Source organism: Pelodiscus sinensis, chromosome 2, assembly GCF_052426305.1.
Source record: "Pelodiscus sinensis isolate ZL-2025 chromosome 2, ASM5242630v1, whole genome shotgun sequence".
NCBI classification, from domain to species: Eukaryota; Metazoa; Chordata; order Testudines; family Trionychidae; genus Pelodiscus; species Pelodiscus sinensis.
The window spans coordinates 786723-809112 of NC_143053.1; the positions used below are offsets into that span (position 1 = coordinate 786723).

The window sequence follows — 22390 nt, forward strand, 5'->3', positions numbered from 1 at the left end:
GCTCAGAGGCCGAGCGCCTGGCCTGGGCCTGTGCAGCACCTAGCGCTGCTCACGGGCTCAGAGTCCATGTGCCTGGCCTGGGTCTGTGCAGCACCTAGCGCCGCTCACGGGCTCAGAGTCCATGTGCCTGGCCTGGGTCTGTGCAGCACCTAGCGCTGCTCACGGGCTCAGAGTCCATGTGCCTGGCCTGGGTCTGTGCAGCACCTAGCGCCGCTCACGGGCTCAGAGGCCATGCGCCTGGCCTGGGTCTGTGCAGCACCTAGCGCCGCTCACGGGCTCAGAGGCCATGCGCCTGGCCTGGGTCTGTGCAGCACCTAGCGCCGCTCACGGGCTCAGAGGCCATGCACCTGGCCTGGGTCTGTGCAGCACCTAGCGCCGCTCACGGGCTCAGAGGCCGAGCGCCTGGCCTGGGCCTGTGCAGCACCTAGCGCTGCTCACGGGCTCAGAGTCCATGTGCCTGGCCTGGGTCTGTGCAGCACCTAGCGCCGCTCACGGGCTCAGAGTCCATGTGCCTGGCCTGGGTCTGTGCAGCACCTAGCGCTGCTCACGGGCTCAGAGTCCATGTGCCTGGCCTGGGTCTGTGCAGCACCTAGCGCCGCTCACGGGCTCAGAGGCCATGCGCCTGGCCTGGGTCTGTGCAGCACCTAGCGCCGCTCACGGGCTCAGAGGCCATGCGCCTGGCCTGGGTCTGTGCAGCACCTAGCGCCGCTCACGGGCTCAGAGGCCATGCACCTGGCCTGGGTCTGTGCAGCACCTAGCGCCTCTCACGGGCTCAGAGGCCGAGCGCCTGGCCTGGGTCTGTGCAGCACCTAGCGCTGCTCACGGGCTCAGAGGCCATGCGCCTGGCCTGGGTCTGTGCAGCACCTAGCGCTGCTCACGGGCTCAGAGGCCAAGTGCCTGGCCTGGGTCTGTGCAGCACCTAGCGCCGCTCACGGGCTCAGAGGCCGAGCGGCTGGCCTGGGTCTGTGCAGCACCTAGCGCTGCTCACGGGCTCGGAGGCCGAGTGCCTGGCCTGGGTCTGTGCAGCACCTAGCGCTGCTCACGGGCTCGGAGGCCGAGCGCCTGGCCTGGGTCTGTGCAGCACCTAGCGCTGCTCACGAGCTCAGAGGCCGAGCGCCTGGCCTGGGTCTGTGCAGCACCTAGCGCTGCTCACGGGCTCGGAGGCCGAGCGGCTGGCCTGGGTCTGTGCAGCACCTAGCGCTGCTCACGGGCTCGGAGGCCGAGTGCCTGGCCTGGGTCTGTGCAGCACCTAGCGCTGATCACGGGCTCGGAGGCCGAGCGGCTGGCCTGGGTCTGTGCAGCACCTAGCGCTGCTCACGGGCTCGGAGGCCGAGCGGCTGGCCTGGGTCTGTGCGGCACCTAGCGCTGCTCACGAGCTCAGAGGCCGAGCGCCTGGCCTGGGTCTGTGCAGCACCTAGCGCTGCTCTCGGGCTCGGAGGCCGAGCGGCTGGCCTGGGTCTGTGCGGCACCTAGCGCTGCTCACGGGCTCGGAGGCCGAGCGCCTGGCCTGGGTCTGTGCGGCACCTAGCGCTGCTCACGGGCTCGGAGGCCGAGCGGCTGGCCTGGGTCTGTGCGGCACCTAGCGCTGCTCACGGGCTCGGAGGCCGAGCGGCTGGCCTGGGTCTGTGCAGCACCTAGCGCTGCTCACGGGCTCGGAGGCCGAGCGCCTGGCCTGGGTCTGTGCAGCACCTAGCGCTGCTCACGGGCTCAGAGGCCAAGTGCATGGCCTGGGTCTGTGCAGCACCTAGCGCTGCTCACGGGCTCAGAGGCCAAGTGCCTGGCCTGGGTCTGTGCAGCACCTAGCGCTGCTCACGGGCTCAGAGGCCAAGTGCCTGGCCTGGGTCTGTGCAGCACCTAGCGCTGCTCACGGGCTCAGAGGCCGAGCGCCTGGCCTGGGCCTGTGCGGCACCTAGCGCTGCTCTCGGGCTCGGAGGCCAAGCGCCTGGCCTGGGTCTGTGCAGCACCTAGCGCTGCTCACGGGCTCCGAGGCCATGCGCCTGGCCTGGGTCTGTGCGGCACCTAGCGCTGCTCTCGGGCTCGGAGGCCGAGCGGCTGGCCTGGGTCTGTGCAGCACCTAGCGCAGCTCTCGGGCTCAGAGGCCGAGCGCCTGGCCTGGGTCTGTGCAGCACCTAGCGCTGCTCTCGGGCTCGGAGGCCGAGCGGCTGGCCTGGGTCTGTGCAGCACCTAGCGCTGCTCACGGGCTCGGAGGCCGAGTGCCTGGCCTGGGTCTGTGCGGCACCTAGCGCTGCTCACGGGCTCGGAGGCCGAGCGGCTGGCCTGGGTCTGTGCAGCACCTAGCGCTGCTCACGGGCTCGGAGGCCGAGCGCCTGGCCTGGGTCTGTGCAGCACCTAGCGCTGCTCTCGGGCTCAGAGGCCGAGCGGCTGGCCTGGGTCTGTGCAGCACCTAGCGCTGCTCACGGGCTCGGAGGCCGAGCGCCTGGCCTGGGTCTGTGCGGCACCTAGCGCTGCTCACGGGCTCGGAGGCCGAGCGCCTGGCCTGGGTCTGTGCGGCACCTAGCGCTGCTCACGGGCTCGGAGGCCGAGCGCCTGGCCTGGGTCTGTGCGGCACCTAGCGCTGCTCACGGGCTCGGAGGCCGAGCGCCTGGCCTGGGTCTGTGCGGCACCTAGCGCTGCTCTCGGGCTCGGAGGCCGAGCGGCTGGCCTGGGTCTGTGCGGCCCCTAGCGCTGCTCACGGGCTCGGAGGCCGAGCGCCTGGCCTGGGTCTGTGCGGCCCCTAGTGCTGCTCACGGGCTCGGAGGCCGAGCGCCTGGCCTGGGTCTGTGCAGCACCTAGCGCTGCTCTCGGGCTCGGAGGCCGAGCGCCTGGCCTGGGTCTGTGCAGCACCTAGCGCTGCTCACGGGCTCGGAGGCCGAGCGCCTGGCCTGGGTCTGTGCGGCCCCTAGCGCTGCTCACGGGCTCGGAGGCCGAGCGCCTGGCCTGGGTCTGTGCAGCACCTAGCGCTGCTCACGGGCTCAGAGGCCATGCGCCTGGCCTGGGTCTGTGCGGCCCCTAGTGCTGCTCACGGGCTCGGAGGCCGAGCGGCTGGCCTGGGTCTGTGCGGCACCTAGTGCTGCTCACGGGCTCGGAGGCCGAGCGGCTGGCCTGGGTCTGTGCAGCACCTAGCGCTGCTCACGGGCTCAGAGGCCGAGCGCCTGGCCTGGGCCTGTGCGGCACCTAGCGCTGCTCTCGGGCTCGGAGGCCAAGCGCCTGGCCTGGGTCTGTGCAGCACCTAGCGCTGCTCACGGGCTCCGAGGCCATGCGCCTGGCCTGGGTCTGTGCGGCACCTAGCGCTGCTCTCGGGCTCGGAGGCCGAGCGGCTGGCCTGGGTCTGTGCAGCACCTAGCGCAGCTCTCGGGCTCAGAGGCCGAGCGCCTGGCCTGGGTCTGTGCAGCACCTAGCGCTGCTCTCGGGCTCGGAGGCCATGCGCCTGGCCTGGGTCTGTGCAGCACCTAGCGCTGCTCTCGGGCTCGGAGGCCATGCGCCTGGCCTGGGTCTGTGCGGCACCTAGCGCTGCTCTCGGGCTCGGAGGCCGAGCGCCTGGCCTGGGTCTGTGCAGCACCTAGCGCTGCTCTCGGGCTCGGAGGCCGAGCGGCTGGCCTGGGTCTGTGCAGCACCTAGCGCTGCTCACGGGCTCGGAGGCCGAGTGCCTGGCCTGGGTCTGTGCGGCACCTAGCGCTGCTCACGGGCTCGGAGGCCGAGCGGCTGGCCTGGGTCTGTGCAGCACCTAGCGCTGCTCACGGGCTCGGAGGCCGAGCGCCTGGCCTGGGTCTGTGCGGCACCTAGCGCTGCTCACGGGCTCGGAGGCCGAGCGCCTGGCCTGGGTCTGTGCGGCACCTAGCGCAGCTCTCGGGCTCAGAGCCCGAGCGGCTGGCCTGGGTCTGTGCAGCACCTAGCGCTGCTCTCGGGCTCGGAGGCCGAGTGCCTGGCCTGGGTCTGTGCGGCACCTAGCGCTGCTCTCGGGCTCGGAGGCCATGCGCCTGGCCTGGGTCTGTGCGGCACCTAGCGCTGCTCTCGGGCTCGGAGGCCGAGCGGCTGGCCTGGGTCTGTGCAGCACCTAGCGCTGCTCACGAGCTCAGAGGCCAAGCGCCTGGCCTGGGTCTGTGCAGCACCTAGCGCTGCTCACGGGCTCCGAGGCCAAGCGCCTGGCCTGGGTCTGTGCGGCACCTAGCGCTGCTCACGGGCTCCGAGGCCAAGCGCCTGGCCTGGGTCTGTGCAGCACCTAGCGCTGCTCACGGGCTCCGAGGCCAAGCGCCTGGCCTGGGTCTGTGCGGCACCTAGCGCTGCTCACGGGCTCCGAGGCCATGCGCCTGGCCTGGGTCTGTGCGGCACCTAGCGCTGCTCTCGGGCTCGGAGGCCGAGCGGCTGGCCTGGGTCTGTGCAGCACCTAGCGCAGCTCTCGGGCTCAGAGGCCGAGCGCCTGGCCTGGGTCTGTGCAGCACCTAGCGCTGCTCTCGGGCTCGGAGGCCGAGCGGCTGGCCTGGGTCTGTGCAGCACCTAGCGCTGCTCACGGGCTCGGAGGCCGAGTGCCTGGCCTGGGTCTGTGCGGCACCTAGCGCTGCTCACGGGCTCGGAGGCCGAGCGGCTGGCCTGGGTCTGTGCAGCACCTAGCGCTGCTCACGGGCTCGGAGGCCGAGCGCCTGGCCTGGGTCTGTGCGGCACCTAGCGCTGCTCACGGGCTCGGAGGCCGAGCGCCTGGCCTGGGTCTGTGCGGCACCTAGCGCAGCTCTCGGGCTCAGAGGCCGAGCGGCTGGCCTGGGTCTGTGCAGCACCTAGCGCTGCTCACGGGCTCAGAGGCCGAGTGCCTGGCCTGGGTCTGTGCAGCACCTAGCGCTGCTCACGAGCTCAGAGGCCGAGCGCCTGGCCTGGGTCTGTGCAGCACCTAGCGCAGCTCTCGGGCTCAGAGGCCGAGCGGCTGGCCTGGGTCTGTGCAGCACCTAGCGCTGCTCACGGGCTCGGAGGCCGAGCGGCTGGCCTGGGTCTGTGCAGCACCTAGCGCTGCTCACGGGCTCGGAGGCCAAGCGCCTGGCCTGGGTCTGTGCGGCACCTAGCGCTGCTCACGGGCTCGGAGGCCGAGCGCCTGGCCTGGGTCTGTGCGGCACCTAGCGCTGCTCTCGGGCTCGGAGGCCGAGCGGCTGGCCTGGGTCTGTGCGGCCCCTAGCGCTGCTCACGGGCTCGGAGGCCGAGCGCCTGGCCTGGGTCTGTGCGGCCCCTAGTGCTGCTCACGGGCTCGGAGGCCGAGCGCCTGGCCTGGGTCTGTGCAGCACCTAGCGCTGCTCACGGGCTCGGAGGCCGAGCGCCTGGCCTGGGTCTGTGCAGCACCTAGTGCTGCTCACGGGCTCGGAGGCCGAGCGGCTGGCCTGGGTCTGTGCAGCACCTAGCGCTGCTCACGGGCTCGGAGGCCGAGTGCCTGGCCTGGGTCTGTGCAGCACCTAGCGCTGCTCACGGGCTCGGAGGCCGAGTGCCTGGCCTGGGTCTGTGCAGCACCTAGCGCTGCTCACGGGCTCGGAGGCCGAGCGCCTGGCCTGGGTCTGTGCAGCACCTAGCGCTGCTCACGGGCTCGGAGGCCGAGTGCCTGGCCTGGGTCTGTGCAGCACCTAGCGCTGCTCACGGGCTCGGAGGCCGAGCGCCTGGCCTGGGTCTGTGCAGCACCTAGCGCTGCTCACGGGCTCGGAGGCCGAGCGCCTGGCCTGGGTCTGTGCGGCCCCTAGCGCTGCTCACGGGCTCGGAGGCCGAGCGGCTGGCCTGGGTCTGTGCAGCACCTAGCGCTGCTCTCGGGCTCGGAGGCCGAGCGGCTGGCCTGGGTCTGTGCAGCACCTAGCGCTGCTCTCGGGCTCGGAGGCCGAGTGCCTGGCCTGGGTCTGTGCGGCACCTAGCGCTGCTCTCGGGCTCGGAGGCCGAGCGGCTGGCCTGGGTCTGTGCAGCACCTAGCGCTGCTCTCGGGCTCGGAGGCCGAGTGCCTGGCCTGGGTCTGTGCAGCACCTAGCGCTGCTCTCGGGCTCGGAGGCCATGCGCCTGGCCTGGGTCTGTGCAGCACCTAGCGCTGCTCTCGGGCTCGGAGGCCATGCGCCTGGCCTGGGTCTGTGCGGCACCTAGCGCTGCTCTCGGGCTCGGAGGCCGAGCGGCTGGCCTGGGTCTGTGCAGCACCTAGCGCTGCTCTCGGGCTCGGAGGCCGAGTGCCTGGCCTGGGTCTGTGCAGCACCTAGCGCTGCTCACGGGCTCGGAGGCCGAGTGCCTGGCCTGGGTCTGTGCAGCACCTAGCGCTGCTCTCGGGCTCGGAGGCCGAGCGGCTGGCCTGGGTCTGTGCGGCCCCTAGCGCTGCTCTCGGGCTCGGAGGCCAAGCGCCTGGCCTGGGTCTGTGCAGCACCTAGCGCTGCTCACGGGCTCGGAGGCCGAGCGCCTGGCCTGGGTCTGTGCAGCACCTAGCGCTGCTCACGGGCTCGGAGGCCGAGCGCCTGGCCTGGGTCTGTGCAGCACCTAGCGCTGCTCACGGGCTCGGAGGCCGAGCGCCTGGCCTGGGTCTGTGCGGCACCTAGCGCTGCTCACGGGCTCGGAGGCCAAGCGCCTGGCCTGGGTCTGTGCGGCACCTAGCGCTGCTCACGGGCTCGGAGGCCGAGCGCCTGGCCTGGGTCTGTGCAGCACCTAGCGCTGCTCACGGGCTCGGAGGCCAAGCGCCTGGCCTGGGTCTGTGCGGCACCTAGCGCTGCTCACGGGCTCGGAGGCCGAGCGCCTGGCCTGGGTCTGTGCAGCACCTAGCGCTGCTCACGGGCTCGGAGGCCGAGCGCCTGGCCTGGGTCTGTGCAGCACCTAGCGCTGCTCACGGGCTCGGAGGCCGAGCGCCTGGCCTGGGTCTGTGCGGCCCCTAGTGCTGCTCACGGGCTCAGAGGCCGAGCGGCTGGCCTGGGTCTGTGCAGCACCTAGCGCTGCTCTCGGGCTCGGAGGCCGAGCGCCTGGCCTGGGTCTGTGCGGCCCCTAGCGCTGCTCACGGGCTCAGAGGCCGAGTGCCTGGCCTGGGTCTGTGCAGCACCTAGCGCTGCTCACGGGCTCGGAGGCCGAGCGCCTGGCCTGGGTCTGTGCGGCCCCTAGTGCTGCTCACGGGCTCGGAGGCCGAGCGGCTGGCCTGGGTCTGTGCGGCACCTAGCGCTGCTCACGGGCTCAGAGGCCGAGCGGCTGGCCTGGGTCTGTGCAGCACCTAGCGCCGCTCACGGGCTCAGAGGCCGAGCGCCTGGCCTGGGTCTGTGCGGCACCTAGCGCTGCTCTCGGGCTCAGAGGCCGAGCGGCTGGCCTGGGTCTGTGCGGCACCTAGCGCTGCTCTCGGGCTCAGAGGCCGAGCGGCTGGCCTGGGTCTGTGCAGCACCTAGCGCTGCTCACGGGCTCAGAGGCCGAGCGGCTGGCCTGGGTCTGTGCGGCCCCTAGTGCTGCTCACGGGCTCGGAGGCCGAGCGCCTGGCCTGGGTCTGTGCGGCCCCTAGTGCTGCTCACGGGCTCGGAGGCCGAGCGGCTTTCATTCACAAAGCCTCTCTCTGGCTTCTTGTTTCAATCCCCTTCTCTGGTGTCCCTCCGCCAATGCCGCCTTTGCTGCCACCACTTGCCTTCATTTGGGGCATCTGACAGCCCAGCCCAGCTTGCCCCCTCTTATTTCACAGCCCAGAGACGGGCCAGCTCCCTGGGTCATTTGAGACCCGATGCCAGCAGTCTGCAGAGCTGGTCTGAAAGCATTTCCCACACGCCACCAGACTCACTCCTGCTGTGCACCGGAGAGGCTGCTCACAACTCTGCCAAGCCCCATCATCCTCCTCCTAACCCCGTCGTAGCGCTCCCACCCCTCACACGCTGAGCTCTGGCCAGGCAGCTGGTGTGCGGCGCCCTCGGCTTTCCACCCTCCCTGGGACAGTCTCACTCTGCGCCGCCTCTGGCCGGCAGACCAGCTGCTGCTGGCTCCAGTCTCGCACTGGGACTGGCACTGCACGGCCGCCACTGCCTGTTCCGTGTTTCTGCAGCACCCAGTGCACCAGAGTCCTGGCCCAGAGCCACCATGGTGCAGAGGCAGGTGCAACAAAGCGACCGTCTAGCCATGTAGCCAGTCATGCTTGTCCCACTCTGCTCCCTTGAGCTGTTGGCTCTGCCCACTTGGCAAGACTTCCCTTTAAGCAGAGCTAGCGCAGCTCTCCCTCTCTGTGCAGCCGCCGGTCCATCGGGGGCCTGTAACGTTGGGATCGGTCAATCCCCACCTCCCAGCATGCCCTGGGTGCTAGTGCTGCCCATGAACTACTGGGAAATGCACCAGAGACCTGCCCCAGTCCGGCTGCTCGGATGGCCAAGACTGGGAGCAAAGGGCGTTAGCGTGATCCCAAGTGTGGGCACTGACGACCTCTCAGGCGCCCGCGGGCAACCTCTCAGCTGGGAGGGAGTCCACGGAGCAAGAGCACAGCAGCGAGGGGCAATCAGCCTCGCCCTCACCTTCCTTGTCTCCACATCAAAGGGCTCTGGGGTGGGGGTCTTGGCTTTCTGGGGGTCCTCCTGAGGCTGAGAGAGTGCACGCGGCAGCAGCTGTGGCCTGGTGGCAGCGAAGTTCATCAGCGGGTAGATCCCATTCCTGCCCCAGAGACAGAGGTGAGGCAGAGCCCAGTAAGCAAGGGGCGAGGGGAGGGTCGTGGTCCGGGGCGGTTTGCTCTGCAGGAGGAAGAGAAGCGGGGCCCTGCTGGGGGGACAGGACAGCAGGGCCCCCGCTCTCCCCTCTGCAGACAGGGAGCCCGGAGGATCGGGGCCGTGGCCAGAGCAGCCGCCAGCTCAGGGTGGACGTAGGGAGGGGGACTGACCCGGACCCCTCAGCAGAAGGGAAATGCTTCTGCAAGAGCTTCCCCGCAGGGCTTGTGACACCCCAGGCAGCCCCGGCATTTTCTGCATCCCACAGCCAGGGCTGAACCAAGCCAGCCAGCCAGCCATTGGTGCCTGCACTAGACGCCGGAGCTCAGGGCTCTGGAGCTGATGGGCCAAGGCCCTGTCTGTCCTCGCCTCCCTGCCACACGTAGGCGCTCCCGGATGGGCCTGGCTGAGGGGTGGCTGGGGCACCTAGCCCTGCTCACCTGACGTCCTCCAGGAACTTGTCGAGCTCCAGGAAGCAGACCTCGGAGTACCTGGAGGAGCAAGGAGAGGGGAGAGGTTATGGAAGGCGAGACAGAGGCCTGGGGGAGAGGTGGCAGGTGACACCAGGAGCACAAACCACCTTTGCTGGGCGTGGAGGTTGCAGGTTTCCTGCCCATCCACACTCCCTGGAGGGGCTGCCCCAAGAACCCCCTACCCAGGGGCCCCACCTCCACTGCTGGGCAGGCTGCCCCTCTCGCCGGATCTCCGCCATCACCATGTTCAGGTCCAGCCCCTTCGTCTTCTCCTCCACCACGTTCTCCGGCATCAGGTCTAGTGCACAGCCAAGAGAAGAACCTGTCAGCTGGGAGCGCGGCACAAGCTCTCCCCACAGGCGGGGCCGGAAACTCCCCTTCCCAAAGGGCCCCCGGAGCCTCCGCCGCGCCCTCGGCTGTACTGGGCAGGGCTCCGGCTCAACGCAGGCGAGTGCCCGGCCTGTGGCTGACCCCCCCGCACTGGCTGTGGATGAAGCAGTGGGGAGCTGCACGGGGGCAGGGAGCCCGGCTCAGCCCCCCCCCACTCACACTGGTTGTTGATGAAGCAGTGGGGAGCTGCACGGGGGCAGGGAGCCCGGCTCAGCCCCCCCCCCCCCCGGTTGTGGATGAAGCAGTGGGGAGCTGCACGGGGGCAGGGAGCCCGGCTCAGCCCCCCCCCACTCACACTGGTTGTTGATGAAGCAGTGGGGAGCTGCACGGGGGCAGGGAGCCCGGCTCAGCCCCCCCCCCCCCCGGTTGTGGATGAAGCAGTGGGGAGCTGCACGGGGGCAGGGAGCCCGGCTCAGCCCCCCCCCACTCACACTGGTTGTTGATGAAGCAGTGGGGAGCTGCACGGGGGCAGGGAGCCCGGCTCAGCCCCCCCCCACTCACACTGGTTGTTGATGAAGCAGTGGGGAGCTGCACGGGGGCAGGGAGCCCGGCTCAGCCCCCCCCCCCCACTCTCACTGGTTGTGGATGAAGCAGTGGGGAGCTGCACAGGGGCAGGGAGCCCGGCTCAGCCCCCCCCCCCACTCACACTAGTTGTGGATGAAGCAGTGGGGAGCTGCACGGGGGCAGGGAGCCCGACTCAGCCCCCCCCCACTCACACTGGTTGTGGATGAAGCAGTGGGGAGCTGCACGGGGGCAGGGAGCCCGGCTCAGCCCCCCCCACTCACACTGGTTGTGGATGAAGCAGTGGGGAGCTGCACGGAGGCAGGGAGCCCGGCTCAGCCCCCCCCCCCCACTGGTTGTTGATGAAGCAGTGGGGAGCTGCATGGAGGCAGGGAGCCCGGCTCAGCCCCCCCCCCACTCACACTGGTTGTGGATGAAGCAGTGGGGAGCTGCACGGGGGCAGGGAGCCTGGCTCAGCCCCCCCCCACTCACACTGGTTGTTGATGAAGCAGTGGGGAGCTGCACGGGGGCAGGGAGCCCGGCTCAGCCCCCCCCCCCTCACACTGGTTGTTGATGAAGCAGTGGGGAGTTGCATGGAGGCAGGGAGCCCGGCTCAGCCCCCCCCCCACTCACACTGGTTGTGGATGAAGCAGTGGGGAGCTGCACGGGGGCAGGGAGCCCGGCTCAGCCCCCCCCCCCCCACACTGGTTGTTGATGAAGCAGTGGGGAGTTGCACGGGGGCAGGGAGCCCGGCTCAGCCCCCCCCCCCCCCACACTGGTTGTTGATGAAGCAGTGGGGAGCTGCACGGAGGCAGGGAGCCCGGCTCAGCCCCCCCCCCCCACTCACACTGGTTGTTGATGAAGCAGTGGGGAGCTGCACGGGGGCAGGGAGCCCGGCTCAGCCCCCCCCCCCACTCACACTGGTTGTTGATGAAGCAGTGGGGAGCTGCACGGGGGCAGGGAGCCCGGCTCAGCCCCCCCCCCCACTCACACTGGTTGTTGATGAAGCAGTGGGGAGCTGCACGGGGGCAGGGAGCCCGGCTCAGCCCCCCCCCCACTCACACTGGTTGTTGATGAAGCAGTGGGGAGCTGCACGGGGGCAGGGAGCCCGGCTCAGCCCCCCCCCCCACTCACACTGGTTGTTGATGAAGCAGTGGGGAGCTGCACGGGGACAGGGAGCCCGGCTCAGCCCCCCCCCACTCACACTGGTTGTGGATGAAGCAGTGGGGAGCTGCACGGAGGCAGGGAGCCCGGCTCAGCCCCCCCCCCCCCCACTCACACTGGTTGTGGATGAAGCAGTGGGGAGCTGCACGGAGGCAGGGAGCCCGGCTCAGCCCCCCCCCACTCACACTGGTTGTTGATGAAGCAGTGGGGAGCTGCACGGAGGCAGGGAGCCCGGCTCAGCCCCCCCCCCCCACTCACACTGGTTGTTGATGAAGCAGTGGGGAGCTGCACGGAGGCAGGGAGCCCGGCTCAGCCCCCCCCCCACTCACACTGGTTGTTGATGAAGCAGTGGGGAGCTGCACGGGGACAGGGAGCCCGGCTCAGCCCCCCCCCACTCACACTGGTTGTGGATGAAGCAGTGGGGAGCTGCACGGAGGCAGGGAGCCCGGCTCAGCCCCCCCCCCCACTCACACTGGTTGTGGATGAAGCAGTGGGGAGCTGCACGGAGGCAGGGAGCCCGGCTCAGCCCCCCCCCACTCACACTGGTTGTTGATGAAGCAGTGGGGAGCTGCACGGAGGCAGGGAGCCCGGCTCAGCCCCCCCCCCACTCACACTGGTTGTTGATGAAGCAGTGGGGAGCTGCACGGAGGCAGGGAGCCCGGCTCAGCCCCCCCCCACTCACACTGGTTGTTGATGAAGCAGTGGGGAGCTGCACGGGGACAGGGAGCCCGGCTCAGCCCCCCCCCACTCACACTGGTTGTGGATGAAGCAGTGGGGAGCTGCACGGAGGCAGGGAGCCCGGCTCAGCCCCCCCCCACTCACACTGGTTGTTGATGAAGCAGTGGGGAGCTGCACGGAGGCAGGGAGCCCGGCTCAGCCCCCCCCCACTCACACTGGTTGTTGATGAAGCAGTGGGGAGCTGCACGGGGGCAGGGAGCCCGGCTCAGCCCCCCCCCCACTCACACTGGTTGTGGATGAAGCAGTGGGGAGCTGCACGGGGGCAGGGAGCCCGGCTCAGCCCCCCCCCCCCCACTCACACTGGTTGTGGATGAAGCAGTGGGGAGCTGCACGGGGGCAGGGAGCCCGGCTCAGCCCCCCCCCCCACTCACACTGGTTGTGGATGAAGCAGTGGGGAGCTGCACGGGGGCAGGGAGCCCGGCTCAGCCCCCCCCCCCCACTCACACTGGTTGTTGATGAAGCAGTGGGGAGCTGCACGGGGGCAGGGAGCCCGGCTCAGCCCCCCCCCCCCACTCACACTGGTTGTTGATGAAGCAGTGGGGAGCTGCACTGGGGCAGGGAGCCCGGCTCAGCCCCCCCCCCCCACTCACACTGGTTGTTGATGAAGCAGTGGGCTGCCAGCAGTTTGAGCGAGTGGACCTCGAAGAGCACTTGGTGGAAGAGCAGGTTATGGGCTGTCGGCCGCTTGTCTGGGTTGAGGAGCAGGCACCCCAGAATGAAATCCTGAGGGGCACAATAGGGGCATGAGCAGAGACCTCTCCCCTGCTGCAGCCCCACAGCCACCCCGGGTGAAGCCCGTGCTCTGCGGGCCCCAGTCGCCTGGGAAGGAGGGGCCCAGTGCAAGGTACCATATCCCGGGGGTGGGGGAGAGCCCGTCCCTGCACTAGCAGGTGGGAGGCATCCCAGGGAGGGGGAGAGGACTCGAGCCCCAGCCAGCCTGGGCGCTGCAACCAGTCCACAGCAGCAGCAGCAGGCAGAGGACGTGCTCCGGGGGGACGAGAGAGGCTGGTGGGGGAGCGCTCTGCTCCTCTCGCCAAAGGCTTTATGTGGCTGCTTGATCACCAGCGCGGAGTCAGCCATGGCAGGGCCCCCCCCTCCCCGTTTCTGCAGGAGGATTCTAGGGCAGGAGCGGGGCCGGGGCAGGGGCAGGGGCAGGGGCAGGAGCGGGGCAGGGGCAGGGCCGGGGCAGGGGCAGGGGCGGGGCCGGGCTCTCAGCCGGCTGGGAGCAGGAAAGTCTCACAAGGAGTTTGCATTTAACAGTGTCAATAAAAGCCAACATCTTAAAGTGCCTGGCTGCCCTTTCCCCCACTCCTCAGGCTCCCAATCCCACCCAGCTCTGAAGTGAGACAGGCCCCGCTGCACGGGACCCCAAGTGACTGTGCGGACAGGCCCCTCCTGCAGCCCCGGCTCTGTGGCCTGTTCCAAGCCCCCTTCCGACAGAACAGGGCGCGGTGGGTCCAAGGCACCTGGGGGACAGAGGACGCCCTGGGGGAAAGCTGGGAGCGCATGACACCAGCAGAGGTGCTGCTCTGTCCTGGATTGTCGCCCCGCGGATACCCAGCCGTCTGGGGTGGGGTCCCCATGCCAGTCCCCGGGCAGAGCCAGCCGCAGTCACAGGGCTCCAGCCCAGAAAACCCCAACAGATGTCCGAGGGAGCCAGGCCATCATGTGGGGGGCTGCGCTGGGTGAGACCAGCAGCCGGGCTGTCCCTGGGGACAGATCAGCCTCCCACTCCTCCCTTTGCCTTCTGCCCGGCACGCCCGCCTGGCTGGCTGCCACCCAGCTCCTCCCCCGCGGCCGAGCCTTCCGACACTCAAAACAGTGCCCTGAGGTGCTGGTTGCGGGGCGTGGGCTCCAGCAGCCCCATTCCCGCCTCCCCTGGCCAGCTCTCTGCCCCCTCTCACAGCCCCTGCAGCCAGCCCTCCCACGCCTCTTCAGCCTCTTTCTTGGCCTACTTGACTTGACTTTTACACTTGTCTTGACAGAGTTTAGGCTCCTTTCTATTCTCCTTGCAAGCATTCGACTTCCAACTTTAAAGGATGCCGTTTTGCCTCTAACTGCCTCTTACTCTGCTGTTTAGCCACGGTAGCATTCGCTGGGTCTCTTAGGGTGCGTCTACACAGCAGGGCTGAACTCGAAATAAGTGACACAAATTGAGCTACGTCAGGAGCATCCACACAGCGCTTCTTTCAAAATCAAGCACTCTCCCCCCCACTTCCCTTGCTCCTCAGACAACCAGGCTAAAGAGTCGGAATAAGAAGTCATAGTACCATAGAACACTAGAACCGGAACGGACTGCAAACGATCATTGAGTCCGGTTCCCTACCCCGGCAGGCCCCAGCACCAGCTGGACTATCCCCGGCAGGTGTCTGGCTAACTCGCTTTTAACTATCTCCAGTGACGGGGATTCCACAACCTCCCTGGGCAATTGATCCCAGCATTTGACCCCCTGACAGGCAGGAACTTTTTCCTAATGTCCAGCCTGAACCTCCCTTGCTGTAATTTAAGCCCATTGCTTCTTGTCCTGTCCTCAGAGGCCAAGGGGAACAATTTGTCTCCCTCCTCCATGGGACTCCCTTTTAGCTACTTGAAAACCGCTCTCATGTCCCCTCTCAGTCTTCTCCTTTCTGAACCAAACAAGCCCAATTCCTTCAGCCTCCCCTCCTAGCTCGTGTTCTCTCGACCTTTCATCGTTCTTGTTGCTCTTCTCTGGACCCTCTCCAGTCTCCCCACATCCTTCTTGAAGAATGACTTCGTGTGTCTTGCTCACAGCACTGCTGTTCATGCAGCCCAGAATCATTTTTGCAACAGCGTCACACTGTTGACTCATATTTAGCTTGTGGTCCACTCTGACCCCTAGATCCCTTTCCACCATGCTCCTTCCTAGCCAGTCACTTCCCGTTCTGTGTGTGTGAAACTGATTGTTCCTTCCTAAGTGGAGCACTTTGCATTTGTCCTTATTCAACTTCATCCTATTGACCTCAGACCATTGCTCCAGTTTGTCCAGATCATTTTGAAGGATGACTCTGTCCTCCAGAGCACTCGCCACCCCTCCCAGCTTGGGAGCATCTGCAAACTTACTCTCTATGCCATCATCTAAATCAGTGGTGTGCAACCGCTACGTCGTGACCCGCCCAAGAGGGTCGCAGATGTCTTCCTGGGGGCCACCAATGGCCACACCCAACCCCCAGCGGACAGATCTAAGCGCCGTGCCACCAATGGCCAGTACCAGCGCCCGGAGGCCAGATCTAAGCGCCACCCAGCACTGCGGGGCCACCAATGGCCAGGCACAGCGCCCGGAGGCCGGATCTAAGCGCCACACGGCACTGCGGGGCCACCAATGGCCAGGCCCAGCACCCGGAGGCCGGATCTAAGCGCCACACGGCACTGCGGGGCCACCAATGGCCAGGCCCAGCACCCGGAGGCCGGATCTAAGCGCCACACGGCACTGCGGGGCCACCAATGGCCAGGCCCAGCACCCGGAGGCCGGATCTAAGCGCCACCCAGCACTGCGGGGCCACCAACGGCCAGGCCCAGCACCCGGAGGCCGGATCTAAGCGCCACACGGCACTGCGGGGCCACTAACGGCCAGGCCCAGCACCCGGAGGCCGGATCTAAGTGCCACCCGGCACTGCGGGGCCACTAACGGCCAGGCCCAGCACCCGGAGGCCGGATCTAAGCGCCACCCAGCACTGCGGGGCCACTAACGGCCAGGCCCAGCACCCGGAGGCCGGATCTAAGCGCCACCCAGCACTGCGGGGCCACCAATGGCCAGGCTCAGCACCCGGAGGCCGGATCTAAGCGCCACACGGCACTGCGGGGCCACTAACGGCCAGGCACAGCACCCTGAGGCCGGATCTAAGCGCCACACGGCACTGCGGGGCCACCAACGGCCAGGCTCAGCACCCGGAGGCCGGATCTAAGCGCCACACGGCACTGCGGGGCCACCAATGGCCAGGCCCAGCACCCGGAGGCCGGATCTAAGCGCCACACGGCACTGCGGGGCCACCAATGGCCAGGCCCAGCGCCCGGCGGCCGGATCTAAGCGCCACACGGCACTGCGGGGCCACCAACGGCCAGGCCCAGCGCCCGGCGGCCGGATCTAAGCGCCACACGGCACTGCGGGGCCACAAATGGCCAGGCACAGCACCCTGAGGCCGGATCTAAGCGCCACACGGCACTGCGGGGCCACCAATGGCCAGGCCCAGCACCCGGAGGCCGGATCTAAGTGCCACCCGGCACTGCGGGGCCACCAATGGCCAGGCCCAGCACCCGGAGGCCGGATCTAAGCGCCACACGGCACTGCGGGGCCACCAATGGCCAGGCACAGCGCCCGGAGGCCGGATCTAAGCGCCACACGGCACTGCGGGGCCACCAATGGCCAGGCCCAGCGCCCGGAGGCCGGATCTAAGTGCCACACGGCACTGCGGGGCCACCAACGGCCAGGCCCAGCGCCCGGAGGCCGGATCTAAGTGCCACCCAGCACTGCGGGGCCACCAACAGCCAGGCCCAGCACCCGGAGGCCAGATCTAAGCGCCACACGGCACTGCGGGGCCACCAATGGCCAGGCACAGCACCCTGAGGCCGGATCTAAGCGCCACACGGCACTGCGGGGCCACCAATGGCCAGGCCCAGCACCCGGAGGCCGGATCTAAGTGCCACACGGCACTGCGGGGCCACCAATGGCCAGGCCCAGCGCCCGGAGGCCGGATCTAAGTGCCACCCAGCACTGCGGGGCCACCAACGGCCAGGCCCAGCAGCCGGAGGCCGGATCTAAGCGCCACCCAGCACTGCGGGGCCACCAACGGCCAGGCCCAGCACCCGGAGGCCGGATCTAAGTGCCACACGGCACTGCGGGGCCACCAACGGCCAGGCCCAGCATCCGGATCTAAGTGCCACACGGCACTGCGGGGCCACTAACGGCCAGGCCCAGCACCCGGAGGCCAGATCTAAGCGCCACCCAGCACTGCGGGGCCACCAATGGCCAGGCCCAGCACCCGGAGGCCGGATCTAAGCGCCACACGGCACTGCGGGGCCACCAACGGCCAGGCCCAGCATCCGGATCTAAGTGCCACACGGCACTGCGGGGCCACTAACGGCCAGGCCCAGCACCCGGAGGCCAGATCTAAGCGCCACCCATCACTGCGGGGCCACCAATGGCCAGGCCCAGCGCCCGGCGGCCGGATCTAAGTGCCACACGGCACTGCGGGGCCACCAACGGCCAGGCTCAGCACCCGGAGGCCGGATCTAAGTGCCACACGGCACTGCGGGGCCACCAATGGCCAGGCTCAGCACCCGGAGGCCGGATCTAAGCGCCACACGGCACTGCGGGGCCACCAACGGCCAGGCTCAGCACCCGGCGGCCGGATCTAAGTGCCACACGGCACTGCGGGGCCACCAATGGCCAGGCCCAGCGCCCGGAGGCCGGATCTAAGTGCCACCCAGCACTGCGGGGCCACCAACGGCCAGGCCCAGCACCCGGAGGCCGGATCTAAGTGCCACACGGCACTGCGGGGCCACTAACGGCCAGGCCCAGCACCCGGAGGCCGGATCTAAGTGCCACCCGGCACTGCGGGGCCACTAACGGCCAGGCCCAGCACCCGGAGGCCGGATCTAAGCGCCACCCAGCACTGCGGGGCCACTAACGGCCAGGCCCAGCACCCGGAGGCCGGATCTAAGCGCCACCCAGCACTGCGGGGCCACCAATGGCCAGGCTCAGCACCCGGAGGCCGGATCTAAGTGCCACACGGCACTGCGGGGCCACCAACGGCCAGGCTCAGCACCCGGAGGCCGGATCTAAGCGCCACACGGCACTGCGGGGCCACCAACGGCCAGGCCCAGCACCCGGAGGCCGGATCTAAGCGCCACCCAGCACTGCGGGGCCACTAACGGCCAGGCACAGCACCCTGAGGCCGGATCTAAGCGCCACACGGCACTGCGGGGCCACCAATGGCCAGGCCCAGCACCCGGAGGCCGGATCTAAGCGCCACACGGCACTGCGGGGCCACCAATGGCCAGGCACAGCACCCTGAGGCCGGATCTAAGCGCCACACGGCACTGCGGGGCCACCAATGGCCAGGCCCAGCACCCGGAGGCCGGATCTAAGCGCCACACGGCACTGCGGGGCCACCAATGGCCAGGCCCAGCACCCGGAGGCCGGATCTAAGTGCCACCCGGCACTGCGGGGCCACCAATGGCCAGGCCCAGCACCCGGAGGCCGGATCTAAGCGCCACACGGCACTGCGGGGCCACCAATGGCCAGGCACAGCACCCTGAGGCCGGATCTAAGCGCCACACGGCACTGCGGGGCCACCAATGGCCAGGCCCAGCACCCGGAGGCCGGATCTAAGTGCCACACGGCACTGCGGGGCCACCAATGGCCAGGCCCAGCGCCCGGAGGCCGGATCTAAGTGCCACCCAGCACTGCGGGGCCACCAACGGCCAGGCCCAGCAGCCGGAGGCCGGATCTAAGCGCCACCCAGCACTGCGGGGCCACCAACGGCCAGGCCCAGCACCCGGAGGCCGGATCTAAGCGCCACACGGCACTGCGGGGCCACTAATGGCCAGGCCCAGCACCCGGAGGCCGGATCTAAGCGCCACACGGCACTGCGGGGCCACCAACGGCCAGGCCCAGCATCCGGATCTAAGTGCCACACGGCACTGCGGGGCCACTAACGGCCAGGCCCAGCACCCGGAGGCCAGATCTAAGCGCCACACGGCACTGCGGGGCCACCAATGGCCAGGCCCAGCGCCCGGCGGCCGGATCTAAGTGCCACACGGCACTGCGGGGCCACCAACGGCCAGGCCCAGCGCCCGGAGGCCGGATCTAAGCGCCACCCAGCACTGCGGGGCCACTAACGGCCAGGCCCAGCACCCGGAGGCCAGATCTAAGCGCCACACGGCACTGCGGGGCCACCAATGGCCAGGCCCAGCGCCCGGCGGCCGGATCTAAGTGCCACACGGCACTGCGGGGCCACCAACGGCCAGGCCCAGCGCCCGGAGGCCGGATCTAAGTGCCACCCGGCACTGCGGGGCCACCAACGGCCAGGCCCAGCGCCCGGAGGCCGGATCTAAGTGCCACCCAGCACTGCGGGGCCACCAACGGCCAGGCCCAGCGCCCGGAGGCCGGATCTAAGCGCCAGCCAGCACTGCGGGGCCACCAACAGCCAGGCCCAGCACCCGGAGGCCGGATCTAAGTGCCACCCGGCACTGCGGGGCCACTAACGGCCAGGCCCAGCACCCGGAGGCCGGATCTAAGTGCCACCCGGCACTGCGGGGCCACCAATGGCCAGGCCCAGCGCCCGGCGGCCGGATCTAAGCGCCACACGGCACTGCGGGGCCACCAACGGCCAGGCTCAGCACCCGGAGGCCGGATCTAAGTGCCACACGGCACTGCGGGGCCACCAACGGCCAGGCCCAGCGCCCGGAGGCCGGATCTAAGTGCCACACGGCACTGCGGGGCCACCAACGGCCAGGCCCAGCGCCCGGAGGCCGGATCTAAGTGCCACACGGCACTGCGGGGCCACCAACGGCCAGGCCCAGTGCCCGGATCTAAGCGCCGCCCAGCACTGCGGGGCCGCCAATGGCCAGGCCCAGCGCCCGGATCTAAGTGCCACACGGCACTGCGGGGCCACCAACGGCCAGGCCCAGTGCCCGGATCTAAGCGCCGCCCAGCACTGCGGGGCCGCCAATGGCCAGGCCCAGCTCCCGGATCTAAGCGCCACCCAGCACTGCGGGGCCGCCAATGGCCAGGCCCAGTGCCCGGATCTAAGTGCCACACGGCACTGCGGGGCCACCAATGGCCAGGCCCAGCGCCCGGCGGCCGGATCTAAGCGCCACCCATCACTGCGGGGCCACCAATGGCCAGGCCCAGCACCCGGAGGCCGGATCTAAGTGCCACACGGCACTGCGGGGCCACCAACGGCCAGGCCCAGCGCCCGGCGGCCGGATCTAAGCGCCACACGGCACTGCGGGGCCACCAATGGCCAGGCCCAGCACCCGGAGGCCGGATCTAAGTGCCACACGGCACTGCGGGGCCACCAATGGCCAGGCCCAGCGCCCGGCGGCCGGATCTAAGCGCCACCCATCACTGCGGGGCCACCAATGGCCAGGCCCAGCGCCCGGCGGCCGGATCTAAGCGCCACCCAGCACTGCGGGGCCACCAATGGCCAGGCCCAGCGCCCGGCGGCCGGATCTAAGCGCCACCCAGCACTGCGGGGCCACCAATGGCCAGGCCCAGCGCCCGGATCTAAGTTCCACACGGCACTGCGGGGCCACCAACGGCCAGGCCCAGCGCCCGGATCTAAGCGCCACACGGCACTGCGGGGCCACCAACAGCCAGGCCCAGCGCCCGGATCTAAGCGCCACACGGCACTGCGGGGCCGCCAATGGCCAGGCCCGGTGGCCGGATCTAGGTGCTGCACCACGCTGCTCAAATTATCTTGGGGATCATGACACAATTTTTTTCGCAGTTGAAAGAAAGGGTGCACCCCACTGATATAAATCGTTGCTGAAGATATTGAACAGAACCGGTCCCAAAACAGATCCCTGCGGAACCCCCCTTTTATGCCCTCCAGCTTGACATATTTCAACATTTCAAAATAATTGCCTGCTGTGCCGATGCGGACGAAGTTAGTTTGAAATAATGTTGCTGTGTTGACGTCCCCTTACTGTTTGATATGGGGTTGCACATTTCGTTTGAGCATCTATTATCGTATTTTAAATACTCTCTATGCAGTTTTTAAGCATTAGGACTCTTCCTTTCCATTGCCATGTAACTAGCTTCCTCCTTTGTGTGTCATTCTCCTTTTCTGAAGTTAATGCTACGGCAGTGGATTTCTTGGGCATTCCTCCACAGCCCAGAGATGTTACATTTAATTACATTAAAGCTTCAAGTTGTTAAACTATAATCACCTCTCGGACCAGATCCTTTGATCTGTTTCGGATTACACCAAGAATTCTCTCCCCCCATGTGGGTTTCATGACAAACTGCTTCAAGAAGCAGTCATTTATGCTGTCTATACATTTTATTTTTGCATCCCGTGCTGAGGTGACATGTGCCCAGTCAGTCTGAGGATAGAATCATAGAATACTAGGACTGGAAGGGACCTTGAGAGGTCATCGAGTCCAGTCCGCTGCCCCCATGGCAGGACCAAATACTGTCTAGACCATCCCTGACAGACATTTATCTAACCTGCTCTTCAATATCTCCAGAGATGGGGATTCCACAACCTCCCTGGGCAATTTATTCCAGTGTCTGACTACCCTGACAGTTAGGAACTTTTTCCTAATGTCCAACCTAAACCTCCCTTGCTGCAGTTTAAGCCCATTGCTTCTTGTTCTATCCTCAGAGGCCAAGATGAACAAGTTTTCTCCCTCCTCCTTATGACACCCTTTTAGATACCTGAAAACTGCTATCATGTTCCCCCTCAATCTTTTCTTTTCTAAACTAAACACACCCAGTTCTTTCAGCCTTCCCTCATAGGTCATGTTCTCTAGACCTTTAATCATTCTCGTTGCTCTTCTCTGGACCCTCTCCAATTTCTCCACATCTTTCTTGAAATGCGGTGCCCAGAACTGGACACAATAGTGCAACTGAGGCCTAACCAGCACAGAGTAGAGCGGAAGAATGACTTCTCGTATCTTGCTCACAACACACCTGTTAATGCAGCCCAGAATCATGTTTGCTTTTTTTGCAACAGCATCACACTGCTGACTCATATTCTGCTTGTGGTCCACTATAAACCCTAGATCCCTTTCTGCCGTACTCCTTCTCAGACAGTCGCTTTCCATTCTGTATGGCTGTGTCTAGACTGGCATGAGTTTGCGCAGATACTTTTCATGGAAAAGTTTTTCCATTAAAAGTATTTCCGCAAGAGAGCGTCTATACTGGCATGTGCCTTTGTGCAAAAGATTTGCTTTTGCACAAAAGCATCCGTGCCAGTGTAGACGCTTTCTTGCACAAGAAAGCTCCAATGGCCATTTTAGCCATCGGGCTTTGTTGCGCAAGAAATTAACTTGGCTGTCTACACTGGCCCTCTTGCGCAAGAGGGCTTATCCCTGAGCGGGAGCATCGGAGTATTTGGGCAAGAAGCTGTCACATTACCGAATTGGAGGGAAGCAGCCAGATCGCTGCTGCACCCCTAGGTGGGGGTGTTGGCCCCAGAAATTGGTACAAGAGGGAGCCATATGGGGTATTGAATGGGAGCTTGTTGTTTTCTCATCCTGTGTACACTATTTATGTGAGTATATAATGTCTGTGTGTGTAGATCTGTAATCTGTGTGGAAGCTGAATATTTCTCTGAATGTGGTTAAGCATTGCTATGGACAGGCTGAGTAGTGAAGCCCTGTGGAACAATGGCACTTGATGGCCCAAAGACACACCTAAAGCAGGAGGGCGGACACCTAAGAGCGGCCAGCAGAGAGAGGCTGAGGACCAGGTGACCTGCTGCATACCAGAAGAGGCCAGGAAGGGGGTATAAA

The 22390-nt window shown here is 67.0% G+C and overlaps 1 protein-coding gene across 1 annotated transcript in view; it reads right to left on the minus strand.

Annotated features, from left to right (window-relative positions):
- NRBP2 (nuclear receptor binding protein 2) overlaps positions 1-22390 on the minus strand; it is an 81684-nt gene that overhangs the window by 11724 nt on the left and 47570 nt on the right. The window contains exons 11-14 of the mRNA XM_089776079.1: positions 12499-12631; positions 9311-9413; positions 9083-9133; positions 8457-8592 (exon numbers count right to left, since the gene is read on the minus strand). Coding sequence (XP_089632205.1) covers positions 8457-8592; positions 9083-9133; positions 9311-9413; positions 12499-12631 — 423 coding nt within the window. The remainder of the gene's footprint in view (positions 1-8456; positions 8593-9082; positions 9134-9310; positions 9414-12498; positions 12632-22390) is intronic.